The sequence below is a fragment of the Tamandua tetradactyla genome, chromosome 7, assembly GCF_023851605.1.
Source record: "Tamandua tetradactyla isolate mTamTet1 chromosome 7, mTamTet1.pri, whole genome shotgun sequence".
Lineage (NCBI taxonomy): Eukaryota > Metazoa > Chordata > Mammalia > Pilosa > Myrmecophagidae > Tamandua > Tamandua tetradactyla.
This window is the reverse complement of record NC_135333.1, coordinates 101551418-101577628: the sequence shown is the minus strand read 5'-3', so window position 1 is coordinate 101577628 and position 26211 is coordinate 101551418. Positions and strand designations below refer to the sequence as shown.

The 26211-nt window shown below is 35.7% G+C and overlaps 1 protein-coding gene across 6 annotated transcripts in view; it reads left to right on the top strand.

Annotated features, from left to right (window-relative positions):
- Positions 1 to 25909, top strand: part of GXYLT1 (glucoside xylosyltransferase 1) — a 55021-nt gene extending 29112 nt beyond the window's left edge. For all 6 annotated transcript variants that reach the window (XM_077170581.1, XM_077170580.1, XM_077170582.1 and 3 more), the window contains 4 exons: positions 2718 to 2969; positions 8709 to 8832; positions 9135 to 9307; positions 21333 to 25909. In XM_077170581.1, the coding sequence (XP_077026696.1) occupies positions 2718 to 2969; positions 8709 to 8832; positions 9135 to 9307; positions 21333 to 21494 (711 nt within the window). In that variant the 3' untranslated portion in view covers positions 21495 to 25909. The remainder of the gene's footprint in view (positions 1 to 2717; positions 2970 to 8708; positions 8833 to 9134; positions 9308 to 21332) is intronic.
- The last annotated feature ends 302 nt before the right edge of the window (positions 25910 to 26211 follow it).

The window sequence follows — 26211 nt, the reverse complement described above, 5'->3', positions numbered from 1 at the left end:
TTCAGATTTTATCTTCGCTTGATTTTGCTTTGAGTTTTAAAGTTCACAATAGTTGTTAGGGCAGGATAGTTATAACTTTTAAAATCATGGTTGTAGAAATACTGAATTTAGGAAATTCGCAAGTTTCTGAGATATATATCAATTATGGGAAGAAACCTTCAGTTACTTCTTATCATTAAGTGAATTAAGGCAATTCGGTAAGATTTAAAGCTAAGTTAAAATCTTGATAGTTGATGCTCCCTCACCAATATCTGTGTTGCTGTGCATAAAAAAAATGGATCCTAGGAAATTCTTCACTCACCCCTTCTATTGCAGGTAGTTCTCTACAGCTTATTGTCTAATGAAGTAGACTGACAGAAAACAAGTAATCACATAAATATGTTATTGGAGAAGCAGTAGGGATGAACAAAAAGGATGGGGCTAGGTTTATTTCTCTTTAGCTTTAGTCTACATTATTAAAAAGTTTAATTGTTGATGTTGTAATATGAAATTTGCCAGTTGTTTTAGTGATATAATCTGTTTAAATTGCCAATGGAATTTAAATTTAAATCCTGAATATTTCTCCTTGAAACATATCAGCTTGTCTTCATGCTTCACTGTTACTTCTGCATCATTTTAAGTAGATTTAAATAAAATGATTGTTTTTCTGATAAACTTTCTGACTAAGTTGCTCTTCTTTGGAAATAGGTGAATGAAAGGAATGAATGTAAACGATGCCAACACCATCTCCCAAAAGAACCGTAGAAAAATACTGACTTAATTATTATTTAACTTTACATCTGATCTACAGTTGACAGTGATTCCCAGCATTACACTTGAAGCTTATGCAGTTTTTTTAATCTGCCAGTACAGTAATCTGTAAAAAAAAAAAAAGAAACCACTATATAATGCTGCAGAAGCAGAATGTTGATGTTAAAAAAAGCTTCTCTCACCCCTCTCTTCCCCCCAAAAGAGCCACAGACACACACACCCTTTTAATTGAGGTCTTTGAGCAAGTTAACTTTCCTTAGCTCTGCAGTCAATCATCAGATTTTTTCCTGGCCTGAAGTAAATCAGCTAATATTGAGCTAATGAAGGACTGAAGTGATTTTAGCCTATTAGCTGCTTATAAAGGTGACAGTATAACCTTAGCTTGCAAGAGTAAAATGAGGATCAAACTTTTATTTTCATTATATTTTTAACTAAAAAGGTTTAGGCTCCCTTTATCATTGAGTCTTACTTATACATTGACTGGCAGTAAACTTAAATTTGTAGTAGTCAGATTTTGAAGTTTATGAGTAAGGCAGAAATAAAAAATTACCTTTGACAATCCCTGTGGAAGCGTATGTTGGAGATTTCACTTCCTTCTGAAAATGCAATATAGCCAGTCTTTCTTCCAGGATTGGAAGAGATGGTTACAACTGCTGCTGCTGTTTTATAAATGAGCAGCAGATTAAGAATTTGGCTTGGATTTAAGGAACAAGAGTGAAGAATGCGTACCTTTAAATACCACAGTCTTCTTCTAGACAGCTCTTTATTTACGTAGCGTAAGAGACTTGTAGAAAACAGTTTAAAATGAATAAACTGCACTTTGAAATCTTCACCCCATGCTTTAGGTCATATGCTGACTGAGTGGAACTATTGAGTGAAAACTTTGGCACAACTTTAGGCTTATTTCACCTTTGCTGAGTGCACATATTTTTTGAGTAGTTGAGAGGCAGAAGGCATAGAAATAAGAGCATGGGCTTAGAGCTAGAATGCCTGGGTTCCTATTCTGGCCCTACCACTTACTGGTTGTTTGACCCTGGCTATTCTGTGTGTCTCAGTTTGTTCATCTGTAAAGTGGAGCTAATAGTACTCAATAATTAATATTAATATTAATTAATACTATTAATGTTATTAATGTTAATATTGTTACTGAACTCATACTATGTACTAAATATTATTCTAGGTGCTGGAGGTTTAGCAGTGAAGAATCAAACAAACCCCCTGCCCTAAGATAGTTTACACTGTAGTGAAGTTTGACAGATAATAAATGTGTGTAAATAAATTAGTTCACATAGTGGAAAGTGCTGTGAAGCAAATAAAACATGGTTATAAGAATAAAGGGTGTTTAGGTGAGAGCCAAGTTTTAAAGGGCAGACTTTTTTTTTTTTTTTTAAACAAAGGTGGCATTTTAGTTGAGACTGAAGTTACATAAGGTGACATTCAGTAGTGTTCCTGGCTGAGGAAATAAGTTCACAATGCCTTCATTTGTAAGGATTTGAGATATAAATTCATTTATGTTAATAATGTTATTTTGTATCACGAAAAACAATTTTTTCCTGATCTTTGAGGATATCTTTGTTTTAGGGGGGTAGGGGTGGGGTAGATAGCATGGTCTGAGAATCAAACCTGGGTCTTCTGCATGGAAGGCAAGTGTTCTGCGGTGAGAGTTATCATTTTTATTCTCCCAATCGTTAATATTGCGTTTTTGGTTCTGTTTTTTTTTTTTAATAGCTTTGATTCCCTAAAAGTTTATATTAAAATTGGGATAATATCTTTATTATGCTGAATATGCTTTATATATGCTAATGGTATTTTTGCATTTACTTTATATATGACAGATTTAGGCAAAATTACTTAACAGTAATGTAAATTAGCTTCTCTTTTACCTACATCTTTTATAATTAAAACATCTTTTACATTTTATGTAACAAATTCAACTATAGTTAATGATTCAAATATTCCTCTCATAGTTAATCCTGAAAGAAGTTGACTCATTATTGTATGTCGACACTGATATCCTCTTTTTGCGACCTGTTGATGATATTTGGTCTTTACTAAAGAAATTTAATTCCACTCAAATTGCTGCAATGGCACCAGAACATGAGGAGCCTCGGATAGGATGGTATAATCGCTTTGCCAGACATCCATACTATGGTAAAACTGGAGTAAATTCTGGAGTTATGTTGATGAACATGACTCGAATGAGAAGGAAGTATTTCAAGGTAAGTCAGTGATTCAGTAGTTGGTTTATATTTCTCTTTTTTCCTCTAAATTGTTTGTTTTCCAATTTGGTTTTGTTTTATTAAAGATTAGATTGAAATATTCAGAGTTTTCTATTTATCTGGAATAATTGAAGAAAAGTTCATTCTTAACTTACCGTTCTGTTTACTAGAGCATTATGCTCGGTCAAACCAAGTGACATTATGATGATGTGAAATAGTGCGATGTAAGTTATGAACATCATCTCCCTAGATTAGCCTTCAAAGCAGTAGTTGTTTTGTAGTTGGTAGCCATGGAATACTTGAATCTAAAGAATAATATATCCAGAGGACAGTACAGAATGGTGGTTAAAATTATGCACTTGATCAGATGTAAAAGGAATGAAGTCTTGATACATGGACATCATGGATGAACCTTGAAAATGTCATGTTGAATGAAATAAGCCAGATACCAAGGGACAATATTGTATAATCTCACTGATTTGAAATAGAATAACAACCCCACAGAGTAAGAATTCAGAATATAGGTTACCAAGGGTTGGGGTGGGGACAGGGAATGGGTAGTTAAGGCTTAAAATATACAGGGTTCCTATTTGGAATGATGGAAAGGTTTTGGTATTGGATTGTGGTGATGGTAGCCCAACACTGTGAATGTAAGTAACAGCACTGAAATATATCTCTGAATGTGATTAAAAGGGGAAATGTTAGATTGTATATATGTAACAGTAAAAATGTTAAAAAGTCTATGAAACTGCACTCTGCAAACAGTGAACCTAAGTTATACCTTGGATGATACTTAATAGTGTAATTATAAAAAGTGCAAGCAATTGTAACAAATGTTCCATAACTATGCAAGGTATTAATAATAGGGTGTTATATGGAAATCCTGTATTTTATGCATGATTGTTCTGTAAAGCCACAACTTCTCTAAAAAAGAAGAAAAAAATAGTGCACTCAAGCCAGTTGTTGTGGTTCAAACCCTGGCACCTCACTTAGTACCTGTGTGACTTTGGATAAGTTTTGAACATCTCTGAACTTCAATTTCTTTTCTCTGCCATGGAGATGATAATAGTACCTACCTGATCAGGTTTTGTGAGGATTAAATGAGTTAGAACAGTAGCTGGCACATGTAAGTGTTGGCTGTTTAATAATTTTGGTGCTATTAAGTTAACTTAAAAAAAAACGGCTACATGGTTCTCTCAAATTGTGAAGTATATGGAGTCAGGCTATCTAAATTCACTGAATATGCATTCTGTGTATGTGAATATTTTATACTATTTAATTATTTCGTGTAGATGAGTTGTGTATGATAAGTTGCAAGTCCTTATGGTTTGTGGGCTCAGGAATCAACATGTTTGGCTTTATGTGTAGTACCTGTGCACTATTGAACTGCTGGGCAGTTAGTTAACTTTCAAACCTTATATCCTCAGCTGCAAAATAAGGAGAATAAATGAACTTGTCTTATGTTAGTGGTTGTCTTTAAAAAAAAAAAACAGCATTTTTTTATTGTGAAATATAAACGCAAAAATGCATTAATTTCAAAGTACATTTTAACAAGTAGTTAAAGTTACAGTTCTACCATTTCGGGTATTTCCTTCTTTCTAGCTGCTCTAAAAAGAAATATCGATATAATGATTCCATAGTCATACTTATTTGTTAAATCCTATCTTTTCTGTTACAACTCCTCCTTCGATTCTTCTCTCAATCTTTAGGTGTATTTGGGCAGTGACCATTCTAACCATGTTGAAAAGGGGTGTTGACATTATGGAAGAGGGGGATGCAGCTGGTTGATGCTCTTGGAGAAACTGGTAACTCTGGGTTTTAGGACTTATCTGGCCTCTGGAACCATCTGGAGGTTTTAGATTTCTGAAAGGTAAACTTAGTGAGTGAAACTTTCTTACTGAGTCTCAGAGCCCTGGATATTCTTTAGGGTTTTCAGGAATACTATTGATTGGGGTTTGGCAGACCATGGCAATTAGCAGTATCTAGCTGAAGCTTGTGTAAGAGTAGCCTCCAGAATAGCCTCTTGACTCTTAAAATCTAGCCACTGATATCTTATTTTGTTACATTTCTTTACCCCCTTTTGGTCAAGTAGGCATTGGCGAGTCCATAGTGCCAGGGCTAGGTTCATCCCTGGGAGTTATGTCCTACATTGCCTGGGAGACATACATATCTGGACGTCATGTCCCATGTCGTGGGGAGGATAATGATTTTACTTGCAGAGTTGGACTTAGAGAGAGAGAAGCCACATCTGAGCAACCAAAGAGTTTCTCTGAAAGTAACTCTTACGCATAGTTATAAGTAGGCTTAGTATCTCCATTATAGAAGGAAGTTTCATAAAAGCCAGCCTCAAGATCAAGGCCTTGGCCTATTAACTTGGGAGTTTCTAATGTTTGAGAGAGTATCAGGGATTTCCCAACTGGGAAAGTTTAATATTTCCATATCTGCGTGACATACTCTGGAATGTATATGAATATTACAGTAAGCTATTCAGAATTGCAAGACCTCATTCCCAATTCTAGGTTCCATGTATTTAGGCTATTTAACTGAACTGGCCAGACAGGTTAAGTTAGATTGTGACAACAGAAAGTTTAGGTTTTGGACAAAATAGACCTTTCTTCCTTTGATCTCAAACAGTAGGTGAAGTTCTAAAATACAGACAAACATGATCCTTTACCCTGTGTTCTGATTTACCTTAGTCCTAACCAGATTGGCTTCGTTCTTAAGTAGTTGTCTTTTATGATATGCAAATATATGTGTGTATTTGTGTCATATATTTTTCTGATGAAACAGAATTTACACCAGTATTTATTCTTCATTTCTAAATATCTGATTTAAATTTTTCTTTATTTAGAGCTGTTCCCTCTTATCTTTGGTATAGGGAGCAGTACTGCTTACAGCTATCACCACCCATGTGCTATCTGAATTTCAGTCTTAGAAGTCAAACAGTTCATACCCATCACCCATCACTCTTATCTTCTGCAGGCCTAATAACCTAATTTCCTTAGCCTTCTCAGTTTCTAAACCTTTCTAAAATCTTGATTTCAGTTCAGTTCTGTCTTCTACACCTGAATGCATTAATGAGAACAGAGTTGGGTATCTTCTGTTTTTCTGAAACATGCTTCTGAAAACTAAGCATGTTTCTTCAGTTAGCCACTTTGTTGTTACATCTTGAATTTTTAAATTCACATACCCTAAAGTTTTTTTACTAAATAAAACAGGAGTAATTACATGAGTTTTCTGCATTTTCTCATTGTTAGATTATATACAGTAGTATTATACCAGAAGATGGTGCTGTAAGATTATCTGTTAAGGAATAATGTGATTTCTCAATAAGTCTGCATTTGAAATTCTTGGACTTATGAGAATCTTAGTGTTGCAAAGGACCTTAGAGATAATTTTGATGTCATACCATTATTTGATTTTTTTAAAAAAAATCTAAAACCAGCTATATTGCTCAAATCTGTTACAATTGTTTTACTTATTAAAATGTCATTCTTAACTGTTTTAACAGTTTTTCCCCCTGCCCTTTTCTTTTTTTTCACTCTGGCATGTTCAAAGCCTGCTGGAAATGTGGATTTGGGGGTTGAAATAATTCCTTAACTTTCAGACTTTTCTTCCATGCATTAATGACTTAATGAAGAAAAAATTAGAGAATTGATTGTGTATTAATTCAGAAGGCAAAACTGGTATAATACTGATTTATAGTCTGGATAGAGTCAAGTAGATCTAAATGACTTATAATACATTCAGCTCTACCTACTTACTGGATTTGCACCATCTAGAGCCCTCTTTCAACTTTGTTAATTGTTTTCTTAGGTATTTCACTTTGTGTTTTAAAATAACAAGCTGTGGGCAGGCCACGGTGGCTCAGTGGGCAAGAATGCTTGCCTGCCATGCCAGAGGACCCGGGTTCGATTCCTGATGCCTGCCCATGTAAAAATATAAAAATAAATTAAAAAATAACAAGCTATGAGCATCACCACTGGTGCTGAAAAAGCACTTAATGAAATTCGGTATCCATTTTTTATTAAAAAAACATAAAATATAAATGTTGTATCATCAATTAATATGACATGTTTATCTTAGCTCAAAAGACAGTATTGTGCTTAATGGAGAAACAGTAGAAACATTACAGTTAAAAACAACACAAGGGTGTCTATTGCCACAGCTATTTGTAATATCATATCAGTGGTTCTCAGTGTGAAGGGATAACAAATCCCTAGATTGAACAAATGAAATAACAGGTATGAAAATTAGATAGCAGGGACATAAAGTAATCTTTATTTGTGCTTGGCAAATGTCTATATATACCTGGAAAATAGGAAAAAATCCATTGAAAACAACTGTAAATGGTAAGACTATATGGGAATGTGGCTGGGTTGAAAGTTAAAACAGAAATGGCTTCTTGGGCAGGCCACGGTGGCTCAGCAGGTAAGAATGCTTGCCTGCCAAGCCTGAGGACCCAGGTTAGATTCCTGGTGCCTGCCCATGTAAAAAAAATAAAAAATAAAGAAAAAAAAAAAGAAATGGCTTCTTTTCTAAGAAGAGACAAGCCAATTTGCTGGATGGCTCCAGATTTCTTTCAGTATTAAACATAGTAAGGCCTGTGACTGAAAATTGTTGATAAGCAAGCATCCTAGGTAATTGACACACATGACTAAGGTACTTTCACTAGCAAAATTGAAACTTATTAACGTGAGCTTAAAATCTTCAGAATGGATTGGATGACCTCCTCCTTCTTGTCAGCAATTTTCTATGAGTGACAGCAGTAAAATAGGGCCCCTTTCCCAGAGTACAACCTGTAATGTTTCCAATCTCTCCATGGGGTGTTAAGAGGTTGTTGGACTGTATGTATCCTGCTCGGCTTGGACCTATGCCTTAGCTTTCCCTGATTTTGTCTTGTTACTCATGGTACCTCTTTATGGAGTCCCTTGCTTGAATTTTCTCGTGTAGAAATAACACGTTTTTAGAGGCTAAAATATGGTAACATAAAAGGAACAACTGAAAGAAAACTGTATAGATATATTTGAAGAAAACTTGTGAGAGGACAAACGAAGACTTAAATAGACATACTGATATTCTTGGATAGGAAACACCAACTTCATAAAAAGGCTGATTTTCCTTGAGAATTGTGTACTATAAACAGATACAGAATTAATAAGTGTCTACTTCATAACTTTATCTTCCCATCCCTCTCTCTACTAACTTTTTTAACAAGCATACTGCATTTTTGTGCTTACTTTTGTATACATGTTTATCTCTTTTATTTGATTTATTAATTTCACATGATCTCTTTGTACTGCAAGTTATAGTCTGATAATGGTTGGTGATAATATTAATAACTAAGTAGCAAGTGTTAGATACTGTTTTGATACTTTTCATTTATATATTAACAGATATAATCCTTAGTCACAGTCATTTCCTTCAGTTACCACCTACTATTCTCTTTTCCCTTCTTTCCTGACTTTTATTAGTTTTATCACTTCTATATGCACTGCAGATATCTTCGCTATCTTCACTGTCCGTACTCCTGCTGGACGGCACTCCAGCTCTACAGCACTCCTGCTGGACAGCCTTCCTCACATAGGGTTACAAATGTCACCTGATTTTGTAACAAAAGGAGTTTGCATTTCTCCTTGCTGCTCTGTAATGATTGCTAAGGGAAGGTTGGGGAATTGCCTTTATGCTACAGTTTTAAACCTGGAGGTCTGAGGATCATTTTAATGTGTTTATCAACAGAATGATATGACAACTGTACGACTGCGATGGGGAGATATACTTAGGCCATTGCTTAAAAAATACAAGCTTAACATCACATGGGGTGATCAAGATTTATTGAATATCATGTTTTTTCATAATCCAGGTAATTTCTTTTATTCCTTTTGTTCTTTGCATTTGTAAAAAAAAAAAAAAATTACAGACAGTATTGAGCCAAAAAAGCATTAATTTGATTTTGACATGTTACTATCACCATTTATGTTTAAGATAGAGTAAAAGTTTTCTTGTATATTGACTTAGTTGGAAGAGATCTAAATGCGAAACATCTTTTTCACTATTTTAAATCTTATCCTGTGAGAGTTATATTTTTAAACTAAAATTTTTGCAAAATGTTAATTCTGTGGAATTAGGAATATTTGCTTCAATGTTTTGTCTTTCTTCGTGTAGAAAGCCTTTTTGTTTTTCCCTGTCATTGGAATTATCGACCAGATCATTGTATATATGGAAGCAATTGCCAAGAAGCTGAAGAAGAAGGAATCTTTATTCTTCATGGGAACAGAGGTGTTTACCATGATGATAAGCAGCCAGCATTTAGAGCTGTTTATGAAGCACTGAGAAATGTAAGCATTTGCTTTTTTTTTTCTTTTTTTAACTTTTCATTTGGAAATACTTTCAGATTTACAGAGAATTTGAAAGAGTAGTACAAAGAATATTCATATACCCATTAACCAAATTCATCAAGTATTAACATTTTATTTACCCCATTTGCTTTATCATTGGTTCTCTATTTATCAACATTGCTTTTTTTATTATGAAATATAACATATATACAAAAAGCAATTAAATTTCAAAGTACTTTGCAACAATTAGTTATAGAACGGATTGCAGAGTTTGTTATGGATTACACTTCTATGATTTTAGGTTTTTCCTTCTAGCTACTCTAAGACAATGGAGACTAAATGAAGTATCAGTGTAATGATTCAATAGTTATGCTCATTTGTTAAATTCTGTCTGCTCTGTTATAACTCTACCTTCTCCTTTGATCTTTCTCCCAGTCTTCTGAGGGTATTTGGACTCTGTCCATTCTGACTTTTTCATGCTGTCAACAATATGGATTAGGAGGATGGAACTAGTTGATGTTCTGGAGAGATTGGTCCCTCTGGGTTTCAGGACTTACCTTGCCTAGGAGCCCCTTTGTAGGTTGTAGGTTTCTGGAAAGTAATCATAATGCATGGAATCTTTGTAGAATCTCTGATAGAACCGTAGGTGTTCTTTAAGATTGACAGGAATGGTTTTGGTTGGGCTTTGATAAACCATGGTAAATAGCAATATCTAGCTAAAATTTGCACAAGAGTAGACTCCAGAATAACCTCTTGACTCTATTTGAACTCTCTCATCCACTGATACATTATTTTGTTACCATTGTTTACCCCCTTTTGGTCAGGAATGCATTGTTGATAACATAGTGCCAGGGCCAGGTTCATCCCTGGGAGTCATATCCCGTGTTGCCAGGATGATTTTCACCCCTGGCAACTTTGCTTTTTAAAAAAATCTATTTGAGTGTAAATTGCATACATTCTGCCCTTCTCCCTCTAAAAACTCAAGTCTGTTTTTTCTTAACAATAAATACATTCTCTTAGTACCCAGAGTACAGATATCAACCTCAGGAAATTTAATATTGAACAATAATACCTTAATCTATCATCCATGTCTCTTCCGTCTCCTTTGATCTAAAATGGTTTCTTTGTCTTTTAGGACATTGATATTTTTGGATAATAAAACTTCCCCTCCCCTCCTTTTTAAGACTGTTCTTTATTTTGGCTCCTTGGATGTTTCCTTATGATTAGATTCAGGTTATGCATTCCTGGTCAGAATACTCTGTAAGTGATGTTTTCCTTTCATATTTGGAGTTACTTTTGTCTGTCTGTCCCTCATTGGTGATGTTGATTTTAGTTGAGTCAAAATGTCCAGTTTTGGGCGGGCCGCGGTGGCTCAGCGGGCAAAGTGCTTGCCTGCTATGCCGGAGGACCTCGGTTCGATTCCCGGCCCCAGCCCATGTAACAAAAACGGAGAAACAGAATACAATAAAACAAGAAAATGTTTAAAAAAAAAAAAAAAAAAATGTCCAGTTTTTGCTTTGTATAGTTATTATTCCTCTTAAAAGCAGTCTGTTTGGAAATTTTTTAGAACTATTGAAACAATCCTGCTCCTCATCAACATTTCCTCTCCTAGATTTAGCCTTCATTAATGATTCTTCCCTGAAGTAGTCTTTACTATGGTAGTTGCCAGTTCGTGATTGTGCACCTTTGGTATTCCTTCCACATATATCATTTGGCATTTGGCATTCTACTATAATGAAGAGCCCTCCCTTCTTCCCCATTTATCTATCTATGTATTATCAGTCTGAAATCCTGCTTTGCTTTTTTTTGATGATGATGATGATTTAGAATCCATTATTCTCTTTTAATTACATTGATACTGAAGTTGTTTCAGATTTGACCCGTGATAGCCCCTTTTGGTTCTCTCTTATGTCCTTTTGATGTGTCCTGTCATTTGTTTGAGTACCCCCTCACTTTCTGTCCCAGCAAAATGTTCCAAGTTCATCTCATACCCTCCCCAGCCTTGAGATCAGCCTTTTGTCCTAGAAGCCCCTGTTCTGAGTGGGCTCTGGGTGCGAGGTATGCTTAATGCTATCAGGGGTCTTTGCTTGTAGGTCCTTCAGTGACAGAGCTAGGAAGTATAGAAATACATACGCATACGAAAGCACGTTTTCACACTTATGCCTCCAATTCCACTCCATACCCAGAAGACTCTTCTTGCTTTCCCCTATTCTGTATTTTATTTCCCTTCTTCCACAGTTAGAATCCTGGCTTTTAACATGTGAACATTTCCTTATTTGCTTAATTCTCTAATACACTTAAAAGAATTTCAGAAATGCTTCCTTTATCATTACCTTCATTCCTTCTCTTTCCCCTGCAAAGACCAACCTACTGAAAAGAGTTCAGGATTTTTTTTTCCAGTTTTGGAAGTGTTGGCTCCCTCCTTTCTTTTTCTCCTGCACTAATGGTATATACTCAGTACTGTGTTCAAAAGTTACTTGAATTAGTTTGTTTATCCCTCCTCTTCAGTGTAGTTATTTTATTCATTTGAAGTACAATTGGATTCATTTGTTTTGGCATGCCTTCAGTATAGTTTTTTTCTTCCTATCCTTACTGACTTAATTTTATTTTTGAATATGTAGACTATTAATATACTTAAAAAAAATCAAAATTATAATGGATTACTCAGAAGTGTCGCTTCTTACTCTGTCCCTTCTACTCCATCCCTGCTCCCCCACCTCTCATTAACTATTCCTCCTCTCACCCCCCCACCCCACCCCACTACACACACACGTTTAGTCCCATCCCCTTGTAGGGATTGTTTTTTGGGTTGTCCTTCCTGTGTTTCTTTTTGTAAGATGAACAGATGTATGTTTTGTAATTTCCCTTTTCTTTCCAAGAGGTAGTATGTTGTATATATCTGTTTGCTCTTTTCTGTTTCCCTACTTAAAATATTCTAGAAACTCATGCATTCTTAGATATCTTCCTTGGATTAAGATTAAGAACATGTTGTTGCTTTTTTCCCCTGGGGAACATAACTCAATCTCCCATACTGCTGCTCCCTGGCCCCGACCTTCAATCCATTTTTCTTTCTTTTCTTCTTACAGTCTCCTTTGTGTAATTAAGCAGGTGGAATGTTTATACTTCACATATTCCCAGATTGATGATTTTTTTGTCTTGTTTTTAATTTTATTTCAGAGCGCATCACAAGAGTTAGTTGTAGAATATATTTCAGAGTTTGATATAGGTTTCAATTTCACAATTTTGGGGTTTTGCTTCTAGCTGCTCTAAAATACTAGAGACTAAAAGAAATATCAGTGTAACGATTCAGCAATCATACTCATTTGTTAAACCCTACCTTCTCTGTATAAATTCCACCATCACCTTTGATCTTTCTTCTGCTTTTTAGGGGTATTTGGGCTATGCCCATTCTAACTTTTTCATGTTGGGAGGGGATGTCGATAATATGGGATGGGGTGATGGAACTAGTTGATGTTTTGAAGAGGCTGGGCCCTCTTCATTTCAGGACTTATCTGGTCAGGGACCCATCTGTAGGTTGTAGGTTTCTGGAAAGTTAACCTAGTGCATAGAATCTTTGTAAAATCTTTTTATTTTTTAATGTTTTTTTATTTTTAAATATAACATATTTACAAACAAAAGAAAAAAAAAGCAATGATTTTCAAAGTATGCTTCAAAAAGTAGTTACAGAACAGATTTCAGAGTTTGTTACGGGTTACCATTCCACTATTTCAGATTTTTCCTTCTAACTGCTCTGAAACACTAGAGGCTAGGAGAAATATTTCTTTTCTTTTTTTGTGAAAAATAACATAGATACAAGAAAGCAGTAAATTTCAAAGCATATCACAACTATTAGTTATAGAACAGATTTCAGTATTTGGTATGGGTTAGAATCCCACAATTTTAGGTTTTTATTTCTGTTACTGAAGACTAAAAGAAATATCAGTGTATTGATTTAGCAGTCATATTCATTTGTTAAACCTTACCTTGTCTGTACAATTTCACCATCACCTTTGATCTCTCTCCCACGCTTTAGGGGTATATGGGCTATGCCCATTTCAACTTTTTCATGTTGGAAGAGGCTGTCAGTAATATGGGGTAGGGAAATGGGACTAGTTAATGTTCAGGAGAGGATGGCCCCTCTGCATTTCAGAACTTAACTGTTCCAGGCATCCATCTGGAGGTTGTGGGTTTCTGGGAAGTTACCCTAGTACATGGAACCTTTGTAGAATCTTATATAAGCCCTAGATGTTGTTTATTTGTAGAATGTTATATAATGCCCTAGGTGTTTTTTAGGATTGGCAGCAATAGTTTTGGTTGGGGGTTGCGAGTTATGGTGGATAGCACAATGTCTAACTGCAACTTGTGTAAGAGTGACGTCCAGAGTAGCCTCTTGACTCTGAACTCTCTCAGCCACTGATACATTATTTATTACACTTCTTTCCCCCCTTTTGGTCAGAATGGCATTGTTGATCCTATGGTGCCAGGGCCAGACTCATCCATGGGAGTCATCTGTCAGGGAAACTTTCACCCCTGGAGGTGTCATGTGCACATAGGGAGGAGGGCAATGATTTCCCTTGCAGAGTTGGGCTTAGAAAGAGTGAGGCCACATCTGAGCAACAAAAGAGGTCCTCTGGAAGTAACTCTTAGGCATGCCTATAGGTAGGCTAATCTTCTCCACTACATACATGAGCTTCACAAAAACAAACCTCAAGATAAAGGGCTTGGCCTATTGATTTGGGTGTCTCTAATGTTTGACACAGTATCAGGGATTTACCCTGATGGTAAAGTCTAATAGTTCCATATTTTTTCTCCTATCCCTCATGGAACTTTGCCTATACTTTTTGATTATCTGCTTAATATACTCTAGGATGTATCAGGTATTACATTAAGCTATACAGGATTAAAGGTCCTCATTCTTATTCTGGGCTTCCTGTGTTTGGATTGTTTAAATGATCTATCCAGACAGTTTGAGTCAGATTATGTGCTACAGAAAGTTTAGGTTCCAGACAAAATAAACCTTTCTTCCTTTGTCTCAGAGAGTAGATGAGCTTCTAAAATATAGACAATGTCTCCGTTACCCTGTATCCAGATTTAATATTTAAACCAGTTCTCATAAATAGGTTGAGGACTAAGATTTGTGACAAATCCAAAGTAGGTTTAGATTTATACTTTAGCTAAATGAGCTTTATCACTCTTCATGTCAGCTAATTCACTGAAACTTAGGGGGAGATACAGTGACCACTCGATAATAATATAGATGTGCTGTCCTGATAGAGTATGCCTAATATTTTGTGAAAGTCAGAATAAAAAGCTAATTTGTCAGATGTGTAGGGATCATCAGAGGAGCTTATTTGCTAGGTTCTGATTCTTATTATTTTCTAGTGACCAAAAACCACTGCTCTAGTATAGTCTTCTTATAAGAAAAAGAATAAAAGTACATAACTATAAATCCATTGTGGCAGATACTGCACTTAAATACAGTCTCTAAAAATCCATAATAGTTTTGCCTTGAAGGGTCATGGAAGGCCTCATTGAAGAGGAGGCATTAGAAGTTGGCCCTTAAGAATGAATAAGAGTTTGCTAGGTGAGCAGGGGCAGCCTGAGAAGAAAACTACCTGAGAAAAGCTCATAGGCTCTGAAAATCTGTTGTGAGGTCGGGCATTGAGCTGTGCAGTTTTCCTAAAATGCTGGGCCTAGGTAGGCAGTTCCTGGTGATGAGGATGGATGTAGATTGTGTTAAGGATCTGTCTTGACAAAGAATTGGAGTTTTCTCCTGTAAGTCAGTGTTCCTCAAACTTGATGATAGGCAAAGTGATAACAGTATTGTAGGCTACGGTTTTAGTGTATTGTTAACCAACTATGAGTTTATAGTGAGATCACTATACTCGCTGAAGAATTATAAAATTAATGTTGGTATTCATTTTAATGTAGCAGGCCTTGTATGCCTTCAGAAATCAATATTGTGTTTTAGTAGTTCTTTATTGTGTGTTGTCAGAAAGTGATAAAAATGAAGAAAAGTACTTTTGAGGTTCCGAGACTTTGCAGGATAGAAAGAAAATACATTTTATAAAAATGTGATTCTTTTTGTTCCTGTTAAGCATTTTTTAAAAAATACATCATTAAGAAACTAAGTTTCTACTTTTATTTGACCTCTTCTTTGTTTTATAAATGTATATCTCTTATAAGTTGAGCAATGGTTTTAAGATGAACAACTATGCAGTTGAATTTTAAAAAATGAATCTTATTTTTAAATGATTACAAATATTGAATGATTTTTCTATTATAGGTCTGGTTAGCTATGGCTTCTATCTATTCATTTTCTAGTTTAATAAAGTTAATCAGTTTTTATGGTGCTTTTAGTTAGTGTTTTTATTTTCTTTTATCTATAATTCATTGAGATGTGTAATTTTTTAAACACTTGCCCTTATACAAAGGTAATTATGCAAGTTATAGCATAACTTGTCATGGCTTAGTTGTAGCCATGAAATACAGTGAACAATCTATGAATTATAAAAGATGTGAACTGTCTTTTAAATGTGAATGCACTGTTATATGTCTGCTGGTGAATCAGATTTTATAGTCCATATTTGTTAAATGTTAGTTATGAACGAATAAAAAATATTCTAAGTTTTAAGATTGCAAATTCAGTATGGTAACAAAATATCTTACTGCTCTATATTGTATTTTCTGTTTTATGTATTTCATTTTGAATTATATTTCATGGTGTTTCTGTGTTAACTTTGATTTAATCTACACCCTGCTTATATTTGCATAAGTATCTTTGCAAGAGCGTCTTGTGGCGATCATCATCTTAGGTATTTTTGTTTCTCTGCCACTGTATCTCCTTGTATATAGATGACACTCATCATTTGTTGGATTGAACTACTGTCACCGGACAAAGGCCGTGGATTCTTTTGCCTAATGCGCTTAATAACCAATTCCTGAGACACCAGGTTTCAAAGAGAGAAAGAGTTTATTACTAGGCGCTTAATAGGAGAGCAGATGGCCTAACGGTCCAAAATCTGTCTCCCCAAACTGTAGTAATTCTGATAGTTTTATTAGAGAAAAGGATGGTCAGGGTTTAGGGTAGTGAGCACAGTGGCCCCAGATATAATTAGAGGTGATTTAATTATTGAGCATGCACAGATCGGTTACATGTTTAGTCATAGAATGTATGTAAGAAAATGGCAAAATGAGGTATAGGTGACCTTTTTTTGTTGTTGTTAGTTTTTAATTTTTATTTTGTTTTTCTAATTTTTATTTATTTGTTTATTTATTGACATGGGCAGGCTCCGGGAAACGAACCTGGGTCTCCAGCGTGGCAGTCGAGAATTCTGCCACTGAGCCACCGTTGTACCACCCACTATAGGTGACTTTTAGATTAACGTCTAAGCTACTATGCATGTCAGGCAGACCCATTTTGGTTAGATCCAGTCTCAGTTATCAGGATAACTTTATACTTCGGGTGGGTTCGTTCTGGGCTGAACCAAGACCCTTCATTAATCAACACTGGGGGCTGTCTTTAGATTACAATACTCTAAAGCTGGATAACTGGGCACAAATGAACGTTAGTCACAAGGTTTTTATGATCACAGGGGCAGAAAATAAAGACTATGCAATTACTAGAGGTCAAGGTAGTTGGATTTAAAGATTTCAGTTATTTCCCTCTGCCTATTCCAATGTACTAGAAAACAAAAAAGGAATATCTGTATAATGATTCAGTAATAAAAATCATCCCTTAAATCGTGATTTCTCTGTTACCCTGCCATTCTGCCATACTTTAAAAACATGTTCTGTTCTTTGGAAATGCTTGAAGTTGTTTAATTATGATCATCGTAGCCTCACTACTTATTTCCTGCCTTTCAATTGACACTCTTTTTTTATAAAGTATAACATTCCTAAAAGTTTGTGTGTAGGTTACTGTGTTAGTTTTCTAGCTGCCAGAATGTGATATACCAGAACTGGTTCAGCTTTTATAAAGGGGAATTTAGTAAGTTACAAGTTTACTATTCTAAAGAAGTGAAAATGTCCAGTTAAGGCACCAACAAGAGGTTACCTTCACTTAAGAAAGGCTGATGGTTCAGGAACCCCTCTGTCAACTGGGAATTCACATGGCTGACATCTGCTGGCACTCTTGCTCCTGGGCTCCATTGCTTTCAGCCTCTGTGTGTGGGTTCCTCACTTCACTTCATGTGGGGTTTGCTTTCATCTCTTGAATTCCCTTGGATCTCTCCAGGTTCTGGCTTACTTAACATCTCATGTTGACATCTGCCGGGCTCCAAGCATCTCTAAACATCCAAGTCTCTGTTCTCCAAGTGTCAACATCTGTGTCAGCTCTGTGCTGAAGTTTCTGTCAGCTCTGTCATTTCTGCCATTTCTGACTCTCTCCAAAATGTTTCCTCTTTTAAAGGATTCCAGTAAACTAATCAGGACCCACCTGGAATGGATGGAATCACATCTCCCTCTAATCAAAGGTCACACCCACAATTGGGTATGCCACATCTCTGTGGAGACAGTCCAGTCAAAAGCTTCTGCATACAATATCAAATCAGGATTAAAAGAGATGGTTGCTCCCGCAAGATTGGATCAGGATTAGAACATGGCTTTTATGGGGTACATAATATTTTCAAACCAGCACCGATACTGTGCAGGGGAAAAGGGAATTTGCGTTGGGAAAGGCTTCTCAGGGGCTACCATTTGAACTGAGTTTTGAGGGCTGATGGGTACCAGGCAGAAAGGGAAAGGTGAGGACAAGTCAGGCACCACAGGCATTGTGTAAAGAGGCCTGAGGTCAGACCTCCTGGAAAAGGGAGCACCTCGATGCAGGTTATGTGCTTCACAATTCTCTGGACACTACAGGAGGTTAGGTGAATGGCAGGTGCATCGTCTTTACGCTATCTTTTATAGGCACAAATCTTAGTAGTTTATTATCTTTTTCCTTACAGGTCAAATTGTGTGTTTTATATAGTGAACAGAAAAGGTCCAATTTGTGAGAGGTGCTGTTTTTATTTCAGGAAAATACTTACCAAAATACTTTTTTTTTTCCCTCAGTGAAGAAAAAACTTCTTTTCTTTTAACAACAAACACCGTGATTTATATCACATGAACCAAACCTCAATAATGAAGTCCTTGAAATCAGCAGTCTTCATCTAACACTTAACCTTTGCAATTTTTTCATTTTAATGCTAATGTATAGTAAGAAATGATTTATATTTTGCCATTATTATCTGCTTCTCCACCAGTTGTTCAAGTATGTTTTTTGCAAACATTGAAATGTTGACAGTGTCATTTGATAGGGGTACCTTCTTTAGCCTGACTGCCACTTATAACCCAAGCAAATTTAGCCATATCTATATACACTACAGCACTTTTCTCAGTTTTCCACTGTAAATTGTTTTTCATCTTTCAACTGGATTTTTTGAAGCTTATTTGGCTGGGCTTTGTTTGCTTGTTTGGATAAACGTTACTATGTGGTGGTGAAGTGCTTGGGCTTTTGGAGTGACACTGCTGGGTTAGAATCCTTGCTTACCCACTTAGGAGCTTTGTAACTGTGGGAAAATTCTCTCTCCCTGTCTTAGTTACTTCACTGTAAAGTGGGGATTATAATAGTTTTCTAGGACTATTGTAACAAAGTACAATAAACTAGGTGGCTCAAAACAACAGAAATTTATTGTTTCACAGTTCTTTTGGAGACAAGATGTCAGAAATCAAGGGATCCAACCGGGCTATTCTCCATCTAAAACCTGTAGGAGAGAGTCTGTCTCTGTGTCCGAATTTCCTCATCTTATAAGGACAGCAGTCATATTGGATTGCAGGCCTGCCCTCTTCCAGTATGACCACATCATTAGCTAATTCCATCTGTTAACTACTCTATTTACAAATAAGGCCACATTCTGTGGACTAGGGTTTAGGATTTCGTCGTATCTTTTTGGGAAACAGGATACAACCCATAACAGTACCTGTAAGGTTGTTGTGAGGGCTAAAGCCGTTAGAATGGTTCCTGGAGTGTGGGAAGCACTACATATGCTAGCTGTTATTATTTTCATCATATATTTTCATTATCTTGTTCTTAATTAAGCTTCTCCCTCCCTTTTTTGTCTGCAACAATTTTAGATATTTTTATCTTCAGTTTCTGTGATTGTTTTTAAAAATCACTCCATTTCATATAGTTATTGCTTACAATCTTCTTGTTTAAGAGATATCAAGGTTTACGATCTCTTTGGCTCTCTACACTGTTAAAATTCAGATTATAAATAAAGCCCCTGAGCTCCTCCTATTCTGTATAGTTTGGCTGCAGTTCTTTTAGTTCACTTATTGTGATGGAGGTGGTATTTTTGTTTCCCTCCCAGTGTCAGGGTAAGAAAACTTCAGTCATTTGCAGCCAAGGTTTCAGGTTCTGGATTTCCTTTGTGATCTTGCATATTTAAGTGACTTCAGACTTACACATAAAATGTTCTATTTTCAAGTCTCATCTATCTTTCTAATTGAAAATATACCTGGTTTAAAATACTAAATAACACAATATACCCATTTAAAATATGATATCACAAATTATTTCCATTTAACCACTACTAGAATGTTTTCTAAAATATATTCCTTAGGATGGTAACATAATTTATAGTAAAAAAGAACTCCCAGTCAAAATATACTTTGGAAATAGTGGGCCAAGCAACATTCAATAGATATATTTTGTTTTATTTTTTTACAGTTTTTTCATGTGCTATATGAATCCCCATAAGAGTAAATAATGTTTAGCAATTCTCATATGCATTTATGTTTGTGATTCTTCTGGGCAGACACCTATTCTAGTTTGCTAGCTCAGGAATGCAATATACCAGAAATGGAATGGCTTTTAAAAAGAGGAATTTAGTAAGTCGCTAGTTTACAGTTCTAAGGCTGAGAAACTGTCCCAATTAAAACAGTCTATAGAAATGTCCAATCTAAGGCACCCAGGGAAAGATACCTTGGTTCAAGAGGGCCAGTGAAGTTCAGGGTTTCTCTTTCAAGTGAGAAGGCACATGGTGAACACAGTCAGAGTTTCTCTGTCATCTGGAAAGGCACCTGGTGAACACGGTAAGGGTTCCTCTCTTATCTGGAAGGGCACATGGCAGGCATGGCGTCATCTGCTAGCTTCTTCTCCTGGCTTCCTGTTTCAGGAAGCTCCCTGGGAGGCATTTTCCTTCTTCATCTCCAAAGGTCTCTGGCTGGTGGACTCTTCTTCTCGTGGCCATGTCATTCTGCTCTTCTCTCTCTGCGTCTTTCATGCTCTAAAATGTTTCCTCTTTTATAGGACTCCAGAAACTTATCAAGACCCACTTGAATGGGTGGAGACATGTCATCACCTAGTCCAGTTTAAAAACCACTCTTCAGGGAGATGATCTGATTACAGTTTCAAGCATACAGTATTGAATAGAGGTTATTCTGTCTTTATGAAATGGAATTTAGATTAAAACATGACTTTTCTAGGGGACACACATCCTTTCAAACCAGCACAGCACCTGAGTAGTTAGAGTTCTTTGGGAAATGCTGAACTCTGCTATCATATTGCCTTCCTTCTCTTCCATGCGTCCATCTCTTTGCTTTCCATTCCAGCCTCAGCACTAATTAGAGTGTTTTTTGGAGATTGGAGTAGTATGGAATACATGGATTGTAAGTCCCCTCAACCCCCCCTTTTTTCTAACTAGTTCAACGTTCATTATTTTATCCCAGATACAGTCAGAGCTCTTGGTCGTCATCTCAGCCCAGTATCTCCATGTCCTCTCTGCCCTTGAACTTGTCCTTCCTTTGACCTTGAATCCCTCCCCTTCATTTCCTAAAGAATTTTTCCTGATTCCCCCAAGGATTTACGATGACTCTTCTTTCTCTACTGTGAGATCATAGTTCTGTTTAATTCAGTGAAAATATTTGTGAGCATATACTTTGTGTGAGACTTTAAATGGAGATTGTAAATATTAAATTATTGAAGAACTTTTTTGCAAGATATCTTAATTATATTTTTACATGTATCTTTCCCCTTTTTTTCTAGTGCTCTTTTGAAGTTGACAAGGTCCGTTCCTTATTAAAACCTTTAGAACTGGAACTACAAAAGACAGTGCATACATACTGTGGAAAAATTTACAAAATATTTATCAAACAACTAATGAAAAGCGTAAGAGACCGTTACGATAAACCACCAAATGAAAGGTGATCTTTGGTGACTGCTAAGTCAATTGAATTAAACAACAGAATATCAGAAGTGCAAAGGGATAGTCTTAGATGAAGTGTTCAGGAAGTAATTATTTATGTATCTTCAGAATAATATTTTTTCCTGAGGTAGGTTAAATGGGAGCATGTTTATGTAATGAAGAATAAGTTAAACCCTTGGGCCTCAAGAAAACATTTTTGAATCTGATGTTTTGTAGCATTATTTGCTATTATTCCAGTATTGATGAAAATGTTATTGAATGGTTATAGCCTATGAACTTCCATTGATTCATATTCTCAAGTGAGTGAGAATTGTATGGGTGTGTGGATGGAGAAAATGTACCTCAAACACAATGGAAACATTCAAACTGTGAATATAGCAATAATTTAATGTCAGCACTAACCTCACTTTAAATGTGTGAGACAAAGTTGTTTACAGGAGCAGAAAAGGTTCTGTTTCTAAAGAAATGTGATGTAACTGATACAACAATCATTGACAATCTGTGTGTGCCTTTATACATTTCATCTCTGTTTTAAAATATTTTTGTGACAATCATGTTTAAAATTGTTTTTGGGTTATAAATAAGATGCTTAAAATTGAGCTGTTAAGAAAGTGGGAAAACAGTGAAAACTTTGGGGTTTCAGTCAGTGGGATTTTGTGTATTTATGTATTTGTGAAAGTGGTATTTTCATTTTGTATTTGCTCAAGTATCTTGCCAAAACTCAGATATAAGATTGTTAAATAGTTACTTGGGAAAATTTCTTATCACTTTAAAGGAAAATTTTCAGCTTTACTGGGCATTCTGGAAGCAAAAACTATTATCCTGATAATGAAGTGAGAGCCTTAATAGTATAGTACACTAATCTGATGGTGGAAAATGTGATGGACTGTTTCCTGTGAACAATAAGTGTAGGTTTAATGAAGTGGGGAAAAGTGGTCCATTTAAACTTTTTTTTCTACCTCAAAGTGGCTTTGCAAGATGTTAGAAGAAGCAAATGTACAGAGCCTTACTATAAGTGGACAGTTTTGGAGGATGGTGCAGATTGCTACATTTGACTTCTAGAAAAAAGTTTTGATTAGGTTAATGTACATATTTTCCTTTTTTGAACACCTCTTAAGACTGTTAATATTTTTTAATCATGAAGATGAGGAAAATATTACTTTTCCTGGCATTCTTGACCTGCTATCTAATATAGTGATAGATTCTGAGTACTTAGCATATGATATGCTGGGCCACATATCTCATTTTACCAAGTGCTATATGGTATCATCTTTTTTCTCTCTTTGATATATTAGTGCCTAGAGAAGGGAAAATCAGGAAGGAAAATAGGAGCTTTATGAAGTAATCAGTGCCCTCTGTAGAGACACTGAATATGCAGAAAGAGATGGTCAGGACAGTTTTACTCTGTTTTTTACAGTTCAATCAGGGACAGATTGAGGGAGGGAATGAGTAAGAAAAGCATATTAAAGTTGGTAATCAGCCCAGTACTTTTAACATAGATACATTTAGATTGTACAATCTGTACCTCCTTGGCAGACTGCCACGATCAATCTAAGAACCTGTGAACTGTATTGAAATTGAGCCTCTTACGTAGAAGGATGTATATAAGATCATAGATTTCTAGTAGTCTATAAATGGAGACTAATGCTGCCTGGCTATATAATATATAAAACTCTTTGTAAGGAGCTTGTTAAAAAAGAAATTCCTGGACAGGCCACGGTGGCACAGTGGCAGAGTTCTCGCCTGCCATGCTGGAGACCTGGGTTCAGTTCCCGGTGCCTGCCCATGTTAAAATGAAAAAAAAAAAAAAAAAAGAGATTCCTGGGCTTCAGCCTTTGGAGACTTTGTTGTTTGTTTTGTTTTAATGAACGCTTTAAACAAGTAGGAAAAAATAGAAGAGTATGATGACTGTACTCATCACCCAGATCAGTTATCAATGTTTTACTATATTTGCTTCATCTATCCTTTTTATTCTTTGCTGAAGTGTCTTAAAGCTAATCTCAGATATCGTATTATTTCACCACTACACACTTCAGTATGTTTATTAAAAACATCGAAATAATTTGGTAACCACAAGGAAATATTACCTAACAAAAGTAACAACAGCCATTTAGTTTCTTCTAATATTCAGTCCTTGAGCAAATTTCTCTGCTTAAGACCTTTTTATGGTTGGCTTGTTAGAATCAGGATGTAGAAAAGAGCCACACTGGTTTATGATTTTGTTTTTAACAAACACTTCTTTTGATTTTAATGTCAGCTAGTTTGGGGACCACTGAAAGTAATTTTGACAGCTTGGAAGCTGAAAGTTAGGATACCACAACTCAGGCATTTGATGGATTGTAAAATGTGATTCTGAAATATTATAATAGAGAAACACCTGTAGTTATTGACAAGATACAAATTTATATTATTAGTTACTTCCTTAAGATTTAAATTCTCAATGAAAAGCGAACCTAAGCCCCATGGACTCTAATATGATGGACTGAGACCATGTAGAATATGGGCATAGTTTAATATAGCTGAACTGTATACTCTGGTCCAGCACATATATCGTGGCTCACACACTCTGCATTGTGGGTGGGTTAGAAAGTTCTTCATCCAGTTTATAGAGAACTGACAATTAGTCATTTTACCATAAATTGAGTTTTGATGAAAATGCCACATAGGGACTAGTTTTAGCTAAAAGACTATCAAAGAAATTCAAAACAATATTAAAATGACTTTTCCAAATTTACCTAGAGACAAAGTAACTTTTTCCTTGAGAATTGTCAAGTTACACAGTTCTCAGGGTTAATGAAGTTAAGTTATAGATGGACTACTTATAGAACATATTTTATTTCAGTATAAACGTTCTTTTCCTACAATGTGGTATTATCTATGCAGTTTATATAGATTGCATTATATATTCTTAGAATCTATGCATTAGAACACTTCTGACCTCAAAAATAACTCTGGGTTACAGTATTACCAAAGCTGAATGACTTTGTTTTGTTTTAATTTTTTTATTGTGAAAATAACATAAATACAAAAAAGCAATAAATATCAAAGCACACCACAACAATTAGTTATAGAACAGATTTCAGAGTTTGTTATGGGTTACAGTTCCACAGTTTTAGGTTTTTCCTTCTGGCTGCTCTAAGGCGCTGGAGACGAAAAGAAATATCAGTATAATGATTCAGAAGTCATACTCATTTGTTAAATTCTAACTTCTCTACCTTCTGCTTTGATCTTTTTTTAAAATTATTTATTTTTTTAGTATATAGTATATACCCTGTAATCATCCGAAGTGTACAATCAGTGGTTTACAAGTATCATCATATAGCTGTACATTTATCATCACAATTGACTTTTTCTTTTTTGTGAAAAATAACATACAAAAAAAGCAATAACTTTGAAAGCACATTACAACAGTTAGTTATAGAACAGATCTCAGAGTTTGGTATGGGTAACAATTCCCAATTTCAGGTTTTTACTTCTAGCTGCCCTAAGATACTGGAAATTAAAAGAAATATCAATATAATAATTCAGCAATCATACTCATTTGTTAAATTCTACCTTCTCTGTATAACTCCACCATCACCTTTGATCTTTCTCCCATTCTTTAGGGTATTTGGGCTATGCCCATTCTAACCTTTTTACCACTAGAGAGGGCTATGGATAATATGGGATAGGGGGATGGAACTAGTTGATGTTCTGGAGAGGATGGCCCCTCTGCATTTTCAGGACTTAACTGTTCTGGGGGCCCATCTGAATGTTGTAGGTTTCTGGAAAGTTACTTTAGTGCATGGAACCTAAGCTGAATGACTTTTAACAGTAGTCAAACTTCATTTTTATAAGTAGCCATCTTAAAAGAACTTGGAAAACCTTTAGAAAACATATATTTGCATTTTAAGAAAATATATACTTTTATTTTCCCTATGAAAAACAGTTCATCATCATGTTTAAGTTAACGAGCTTAGCTTTGGAAGCTTTAGAGCCTGAAACACTGTATCTGCTTACTCAAGGCCCTCTCTTGCCTCTAGTCACTGTTACTGGTGTAACAAAAAGAAGACCAGACTCTGAACAAGGATCTAGTTCTAGGGACCCAGGCATATCATTTAACCTTCTCTGTGCTGTAGGTTTTTAATTACAATCAATATGCCTGGCAAACCTCACAAGATGATGAGACTCAGAAGAGGTAATGAATTTCAACATTCTCTGTGGCTTGGGTAATGCCACACCAGTGTTACTGTTGAAATTATATTTTCCCCTGTTGTCTCCTCTGTAGATCATTTTGTTTCTTTAGCTTGAATGTTTTCTGACATACATTATATCTCCAGTGTGAATGTTTATATTAGGTAAGGAGGAATTTTTAAGAAAGAAGCTAGAGGAGAAAAGAATGATGTAAAAGAATGACCCCTCTCCCCCCCCCCCCCCCAAAATGGAAAGGAAAGGAAGTGAGAAAAGAAGAGAGGAAAGAGAAGGGAGTAAGAGTGAGAATGGCAAGTGGCAAAGTAAGAGAAAAGGTGGAATGAGAGCAGGAAAATTAAGAAGTGGAGATGGAGAGAAATGGTCTAGAAACATTCAGTTTTTCATTGAATCCTCCACACCCTATACCTTGCTGTTTGCCCTCTAGTTTAGTTTATGAGCCCTCCAAGCATCAGGGAAGGCTGAAGCTACCTTTGTTTGATTTGTGGGTGATAGAATTGTTTCCCAGTCAACCTACTTGACGTTTTATCT